The sequence below is a fragment of the Brassica napus genome, chromosome A3 (genome assembly GCF_020379485.1).
Source record: "Brassica napus cultivar Da-Ae chromosome A3, Da-Ae, whole genome shotgun sequence".
Taxonomy (NCBI): domain Eukaryota; kingdom Viridiplantae; phylum Streptophyta; class Magnoliopsida; order Brassicales; family Brassicaceae; genus Brassica; species Brassica napus.
The window spans coordinates 20,124,593-20,132,970 of NC_063436.1; the positions used below are offsets into that span (position 1 = coordinate 20,124,593).

General features: G+C 33.0%; 1 protein-coding gene across 1 annotated transcript; it reads right to left on the bottom strand.

Moving 5' to 3' along the window:
• Window positions 1-396: 396 nt before the first annotated feature.
• On the bottom strand, window positions 397-5,063 carry LOC106414127 (SNF2 domain-containing protein CLASSY 4-like). Its single transcript, XM_048776592.1, has 3 exons — window positions 2,692-5,063; window positions 2,480-2,599; window positions 397-2,403 (listed from the first exon to the last, which is right to left on the bottom strand). Exons 1-3 carry the CDS (start codon window positions 3,898-3,900, stop codon window positions 535-537), a joined length of 3,198 nt encoding a protein of 1,065 aa, XP_048632549.1. The 5' UTR covers window positions 3,901-5,063; the 3' UTR covers window positions 397-534.
• Between the last annotated feature and the right edge of the window lie 3,315 nt (window positions 5,064-8,378).

Sequence of the window (8,378 nt, forward strand, 5' to 3'; positions counted from 1 at the left end):
TCAAAAGTAAATGTTTAAAATAGCTAAAATATACTCAAAACACCAAAAATACTTGAAATACCTACGGATTTTCTATCAAATTATTCAAACCAAACCAATTTATATGTTAAGTTTAAGTATTCTGACATATGTTATTCAAATTTATATGTAATATAGTATTTTTATTTACAGATTTTGAGAAATTTAATTGAATATATATTGAATTTTAAAATTTTGAAAATTATTTAAATAAGTTATCCTAACCCGAACCTGCAAAGATTCAAACCGAACCCAAACTAAAATTTAGAAATATTTGAATAGGGTAAAAATCTTTATTATTAATGTAAATAAGTAAATATGTCATATTAACTAATTTTTTAAGTAGTCGTACTATAACTTGTTAGTAGCAGAAAAAAATAGGAACTTAAACTAATATATTAGATTTCAAGCTAAAGATTGTCCCTAGAAGACATCGAATTCGAAAATTACATATCATAAGAGCCAATTTTATTAATACAAACGCCTAGAGAGAGTCTAGAGTGGGATTATCACAAATCAGAGAATGTTTGTAAACATGTCGGATTCTTTTTTGCGATAAAGTATCTTCTCAAACATGTCTTTCAGCTTCTCATGGCGAACCATCTCGTCAAGAATTTTATCTTCAGAAACAACTTCGTTTTCAATCAGCTTATCTTTCTCGTTGGTAGGAGAGAAGACCATTTCAGATATGCGATGTTTCTTGTTTTGCTTACAGTACTTGTCCCACTCAGTTGTGCCTTTAACCATGAGATGGTAAGTGTACACAACCCTCTTCTGACCAATTCTGTAAGCTCGACTTATGGCTTGCCTCTCAACAGAAGGGTTCCAATCAACATCAAGGAGCACAACCCTCGAAGCTCCGACAAGATTAATACCTTCGGAACATGCTTTTGTTGATGCTAGTAGCACTTTGGATTTGCTGTCTGATTTGTTGAAGTTGTTGATCAGACGCTGTCTGAATTTCTGTTGGAGTTGACCGTGCATGTAGAGAATCTCTTCTCCTTCAGTCCAGCCAAACACTGCACTGAGCTGGTCCCTGATCAGTTCTAGCGTGTCAATGTGTTGACTAAACACCAAGACTTTCTCTTTCACTGTTTCGCTGAACCGGATGAAGTCGATCAAGAACCTCGTTTTCGCACCTTCCTTTGACTCAAGCGTAAGGCTCTCCAGGCTTTTCAGTACCACCGGCCCAATGGTTAACCGTTCCTTGTCTGTCTGCTTGCGTCGCAGATACAGAGACGGGTGTACTGAAACAGCTGAAAGCTTGTGCTCAAGGTCAAACGTCTTTTGAGAATGGTCGATTCTCGTCAGGATTTTCGCCTGTTGAAAAGGAGCGTTCAGCACCACAACACAGTCTCTTAGACCTGGGAGGCTCTCTCGAAGGATGTTCCCTTTGTGGACATGAACAAAAGGAGCAATCATATCCTTAAGCTCCGCGATGCCAATCTCTTCATCGAACCTCCCGTTCTTGCCTTCTTGGCTCAGCCTCGTAAGATCATGGAGCCTAGAAGAGATCTTATCTTTATAAGCTGGTCTCGTAAGGCACAAGACGTTAGAAAGCTCCTTGAAATTGTTCTGAAACGGTGTCCCTGAGAGTATGATACGCTTCTCCGTTTTCACTTCTGTGAGAACTTTCCAGATGCAACTATTCTGGTTCCTAGGAGTGTGGCCTTCGTCAAGGACCAGGAGCCCCGGAAAGTCTAGCAACATCTTTCTAAACTTTTGCGTCTCCCCAGAGGCGCACTTGTTCCCAGTGAGCTTCTCATAGAGACTGTAACTGATTCCAAGAATGCTCTTCTTGTTCCTCCATGAATATAGCTTAACCATACGGACAGAATCCGTTTTGCTCCTATGTTGTCTATTTCCTTTTAGAAGTGAAACAGCTGATGGGTTCTCTAGCCCTGACAACTCTTGATTACTCATGTTATAAAACGGAATGTTTGAATTCCATTTCTTGAACTCTTCTTCCCATGTGAGAAGTAAACTTGCGGGAGCTATGACCACAGGATGGCTATCTGGAAACTGTTGTAAGTATGACTGAAGAAACACGATGGTCAAACGCGTCTTGCCAGTCCCAGGGGCATGAGAAATAATGCATCCGCCACTTTCTTTTACCACTGAGCTTTTTAACTCGTCCAGTTTTGTTGTCCCGGCTAAGTTCTTCCACATAAACTCAAAGCCTTCTTGTTGGTGTGGGTACAGAGTATTTTTGATGCCAGGGATGTATTCCCAGACTGTTCCCTGTGTATCTTTCAGAGACGCCACATTGCTGTTGTGTTCTGACGCTTCCAAATCAAGGCTGTCAAGTAAAGGGTCACCTTTGGTACGACATGTATTCTTGTAGTTAACAGTATCACGATACTTAACATTAGCACGATACTTGTCCTACGCAATGCAGAGAAAAAACATGTTAAGAACTGTCATCAAGAAAAGAGAATCAACAAATAGTACAATCTCCTACCATGGCAGGTGAGACATCTTTCATCTCGACGGAGACATAAGAACAGTAGCGGCATTTCAGACCAATTTCCTCATCAAGGACGAAATCATGCTTCCCGTTGCTACATGACACATCTCCATTCTGATACATCAAAAAGATTCAGTTTCATGCTTTAACAATGCTATAAAGAAAGCATGATCATCGGTACAAAACAGAAGATTAAGTAGTCTTACTTTAAAATAAGTAGATGAGTGTAGTCCTTCCAATGATAAAGCTAAGGCCATATCTTGCCACAACCTGTCTATTTCTTTCTCCTCTTCTGTTTTCTCAACTGTCTCAGGCTCCTCACAACCAAATCTCAGGTTTATAGGAGGCGAAACCCACGGGTATTCCCCAACATCAAAATTCTCAAAAGAATCTCCTAGCAGATCAACAACACTCGAACGGTTCTTCCTTTTCTCCCTATGGAATCTCCTTCGTTTCCTCTGCTCATGTACCTTCTCACTTGATCTCTCTCTAACAATAGGATCTTCCCTGGTATCAACCTCTGCTGTTTCGTCTTCAGAGAAAATGTCTTCCTCTACAATTTTCTTTCTCTGCCAAATAGATTTTGCTAGCAGATCAGATACATCCAAATCATTCTTCCTATAAGAAGTCTTCCGCTTCTCCCGAGTGTATACTCTTTTACTTGGGCTCTTCTTCTTAACGGTAGCGGTGTCTCTGGCACCACGAAACTCATCGTCCTCAGAACAATCGAAACCACTATCAGAGCTCTCCGCATAAGAAGAATCTGAGCTTTTCTCCATGTAATCAGAAACTTCAGTTCCTAAGTCTTCTATAGAAGCTTCGTCGTCAGAACCAGAACTAAGACTCATAACCTCATCATCAGGCTCTAAAATCTTCTCCTCACCCATTAAATTAGCATCATCAACATCCAAATCACTAACCCTATCAACATGTTCTTGATCTCTCAGCAATGTTCCAAGATAAACAACATCATCATCATCAGGAGACTCCTCACCAATCAAATTCTCATCATCCACAGCTCGATCATCCTCTTCAGGATAGATAGTTCTTACGAATTCGACATCACCATCATCATCGCCCATGGCATCATCTACACTCACACCACAAGCCCTATCTGACTCTAAACTAAGAGCAATCATCGGAGGTGAACCTACATTGTCATCCTCAACTACAATCTCCTTCTCTCGCTTACCTTTCGGATAGATAGTTCCGACGAACTCCACTTCGTCATCATCCTTGCTCTTCCTTTTCCGGCGCCGTTTCGGCTTCTCCGGCGAACTAGAATCGCGCAAGGGCGCGGGCCTGCTATTAGATTGAACGGCGACGGAGATCCCCTTCGATTGGTTCAGAAGATCGTTCAAGTAAGATTCAGTCCTCGAGCGAGTTCTTCTGCCGACGCAAGTAGTCATATCCATGGCCGAAGGAGTGAAATCGAAAACCCTAGCGGAGGAGAAGAAGAAGAAGATGATGAGTCATGCAATCTCCTTGTGGTGCCTTTGGCGGTAACGATTTTAACTTTTAATCTCGAAAAACGTTTTGAGTGGGTCCGGGACTATACTGCAATATTGAAAACAATTGAGGGGGTACATGTGCAAATATTTAGGGACTTTTTTACTAATTTTACGGTTTTATGTAACTTCTTGGATAAGTTTTCTTCACTCCCATTGGTGGGAGATTTTGATTGTTACGAGAATTTCGGAGTTGAAGTTCCAACTGGTTGTCACTTGTCAGTAAGCAGCATTGGCGTCTTTGATTGGTCCAAATATTAATTATTCCTGTATTTTCTTATTACTACTACTAGTATTTCTCTTTACTGAGGATAATCAGGGATCCTCTCATTTTCAATTTTTTTTATATAGAATTTAGGAATTTGTGTTTCAAAAAAAAAAAAAATATATATATATATATAGAATTTAGGAAATGCAGAATTTAAATTATACACCGAAAACTAAACAGCTACAATATTTAAACACAAAAAATAGGTTTTTAAAGATCTGGGCGTATTCTTAATAAAAAAACAATTGATTTTAGTTAGATTGGGTTGGGACATGTGTTTAATATGGTGCAAGGCGTTCCATGGCGTTGGGGTCTTTGCCTTGCGCCAAGGCTCAACATGGCTCTTGCCTTGAAGACTACTTGGAAGATAACGTTAGTTAGCTCTTCTATGTCACTAACAAGTATTGGCGTGAATAACTTTGTATACTGATTTAAAAGCAAACTTTATTATTTGAGAAAAAAAAGAACTAAAACCACACCTTAAGCAAAACACTGTGAAATACATGAGATTAGAGATAATTAGATAGTAGTACTACTCAAACACAAAATACTGTGAAATCTATGTTTTGTGAAGTTATTTAACTTTCCTTTTATAAAGAGGAATCTACATTTAGATAAGTGTTTAGGGTTCGTGCCGATATCTAGTTTAGTGTTGGTTAACACACAGTTTCTATGGCGTGCTTTTGCATCGCTTTTGAAGCCACCGTCTTATGGCCAAAGCGCACCTAGGCAAGCTTATTGTAGAAACTAGCCTCTCCTCGGTGATTCAAAGAGATACCATCGCCACAGTGTACTTTGCAAAGTAAACGCTTTTTTTGAATATAGGTTGTGACCAATCTCAAAATCTAAAAATTAACATATCTACTAATAATAGCAATCCCAATTAATTGCAAAGGTTATGAATCTTATTTATGTTGAAAAGTCATGACTATTGAAAAGTTGTGACCATTAATATAAGTATCCTTTTAAACTTGAAAAGTTGTGACTATTCACATAAGTATATTTTCAAAATAACTATTTTTTCTAATTAATTCCAAAGGTTGTGAATCTCTATAAAATTGAAAGGTTGTGTTTCCAACATGCAACTCTAAAAAATAGAGTATTTTTCATGTGTCTTTTCATCTAAAATGATATTAAAAATCCCAAAAAATGTCTTTGTACAATTATTTGTTTGATTAAAAAATCGTGTATTAGTTAAAGTAAAGAGTCATGTTTTTCCATTGTAAAAGTAAAATAGATTTTTAGAATAGCTAAGGTGTCTTTCTATAATGAAGTTGTTTTTTGAAATGATCTACCTATATAAAATTTATTTTTAAATTTTTTTAAGATGTCTTTTTATAATTAAACTGTTTTAAAATGATGTGTTTATTCAAAATGTGTTGTAATAGTATTATGTTAAAATAACTACTTTTAAATTGAAAAGTTACGACTATTCATATGAGTATTATTACAAAAATAAATAACCTTTAAATTGAAAAGATGTGACTACTTAAATTGAGAAGTTGTGACTATATATTCATATAAGTACCACTTCAAAATAACTACCTTTAAATTGAAAAGATGTGACTATTCAAATAGATATTTGAAAATCTATAAATGGTCTATGTCCATACTTTTCTCAAAGTAAAAATTTGTCCTTACAGTTTTACAAATTTTTAGAAAAAAACAAATGATAATATGTAGGATCAATCATTCGTGTCTCGATAGCAAAAATAATTCTAAACAAGACAATAAAATTATAATTTTTTCTTTTTTTTCTTTCTCTTTCTTTCTTATAAAACTGTATTTATGATTATGTATGTTCCATCAATACATGATTCATGTCCTATAATTTCATACACTCAGATTATATGAGAAAATTGTTACATCCATTTTAATGACTATTCATGATACATGTTTAGGGTCGACATAATCAAACGTTTGCAAATTGATGATTTGCATGCATTTAGGAATTCTGATGTTGGATTAGAAAGTAAAGAATCATGTTCCTTAAACGTTGGACATTACATTCATAAACCATCTATATAAGCATGACATCTGGAAATGTTGCATTCTGGCATTTTGTTGTAGATCTGGAAATATTGTTTTTTTTGTTAGTTTAAGGTTTTGTAAATTTTGACACACAGACGAACATGTGCAATGGTTGAATAAGTGCTTGAAATTTGTTTTTCTTTTGTTCTCGAATTTTATTAATAGTAGTCATGCCTGAGTGATTGTTTTGCTTTACAAATAGAATTCATAAAAATTGTTTTACAAGGAGTACATACATGCATATTAAGATTCTGAGGAATGAAAAATGTTTTGCATCGGTTTAATTACTCTAAAACTTTTTTTGACGGTTATAATTTTGTTGGTGAAAAGTCACAATTAATAATGTGAAAAGCTACTAGATATATTTTCTTTTATGAAAAGACACCATTTAAATAGTTCAAAGGTGACAAATAAAAGACTGGTAATTAGTTTCTTAATTATTTGATAAACAATTATGGGGTAGGAAAGAATTCAGATGATTAATTAATAATTAATTATATGGTTAATTGTTCCATATAGTTTTACGAATCCATGTAGTTATATAATATTAATAAGGAGAAAATCCATAATTCTTGGGTAATTCAAAATATGTAAAGATATAAGTTATCCCTAAAAATTGTATTAGTTTAAAAGAAATTATAAAAATATTTAAGGATTTATTCTTTCATAGTAATTTGTTTTTTCATTCTAAAAATGCAATGGTTTATACAAAATTATTAAAATATGTAAAGATGTTTTTTCACTATAAAAATTACATAAATTTTGAAGAGGTTTTAAAATAGTCTAAAAATGTAACTTTTCATTCTAAACTTGTAAAATTTTTAATGATTTTTCTTTTAGTTCTTTTTCATATCTATTTTTTATATGTTTTCAAAAATCTTTCAAATTATCTAAAAATTCTGAGGTAATTCGTTTTGTTGAGTAACTAATTATTTATAATATTATATAAAATATAAGGTTTTAAATTAAATTTTATGGATTATAATATCCTCTTTTGTGTGATTTTTTTAATTATGATTTGGTTTCAATAAAATATTCGAATCTATTTTGCAATATTTTTTATTAGTAGATAAGTATCAAAAAAATGTAAAACAAGAACATTTTTTTATATGTGCACTTTTCGATTTATACATGAATTTGATATATGTATTATTAATTTAGTAAATCTCTAATTACACTTAAATAGAGAATGATTGTTGGAAATTTAAGTAAATCTTTGTAATCATTTAAGTTAACTATTTCAATTTTCTGGATAAACAGTTGAAACTAATTAAATGAAACCATTGCAATATCTAGTGATGAACCATTGTAATTGTTAGTGGTGGTAGTATTTGGTGATGAATCATTACAGTTTTTGGGGAATGCTATACCAATATATGATTCTTCGAAAGCAGTTAATTCTTTAGTAAAGTATAATTCACAAAAATACAAATAATAAAAAAGAAGAAGAATGCATGTGTAATTTACCAAGAACAACATGTTGGACATGATTCTTACAGTTGCTATGCAATCTTGTTTTGACTATACATATATTCTTACATGGTTTCAAATAAATTATGAATATCCTACTCATCCTTATAAATTATCTTATCAGTTTAGTAAATTATTATGTTTAAATGCGTTTGCTTTTTAATTAGTTTTAAATATATTAAATTGCATTTCAAATTTCAAATAAATTACAAAAATAATAATAAGATATATATATATATTAATTGCTATGTACATATTTATAATTTCTAAATTTGTAAAACAAATATAATTTTAGTGCATATATATAAATAAACATAGACAGGTGCAATCTATATTGTTAGTTGAAAACAAAAATAAACAGTTAAAAATATTAGTTATAAAGTATGATATATATATATATATATAATTTTATAAAATGAGTTCGCGTGCGACATCGCACGGGTTCCTTACCTAGTTAGTCTAATAAAAGAATTTAAAAAAATTAAAATGAATATTCTTTTTTATTAGAGTTTAATATTTGTTAACCTTTTTCATTATAATGAAATTAGCATTATGTTTCTTACTATATAAAATGAGGTTGTTTAGGACAAAATGACAGCTTATTCGAGTAAAATCG

Coding starts and splice junctions, on each gene's coding strand:
- LOC106414127 (XM_048776592.1), bottom strand. CDS start 3,900: ATGGATATGACTACTTGCGTCGGCAGAAGAACTCGCTCGAGGACTGAA. Junction 2,600..2,691: donor ACTCATCTACTTATTTTAAA/GTAAGACTACTT, acceptor TTGATGTATCAG/AATGGAGATGTGTCATGTAG. Junction 2,404..2,479: donor AAGATGTCTCACCTGCCATG/GTAGGAGATTGT, acceptor TGCATTGCGTAG/GACAAGTATCGTGCTAATGT.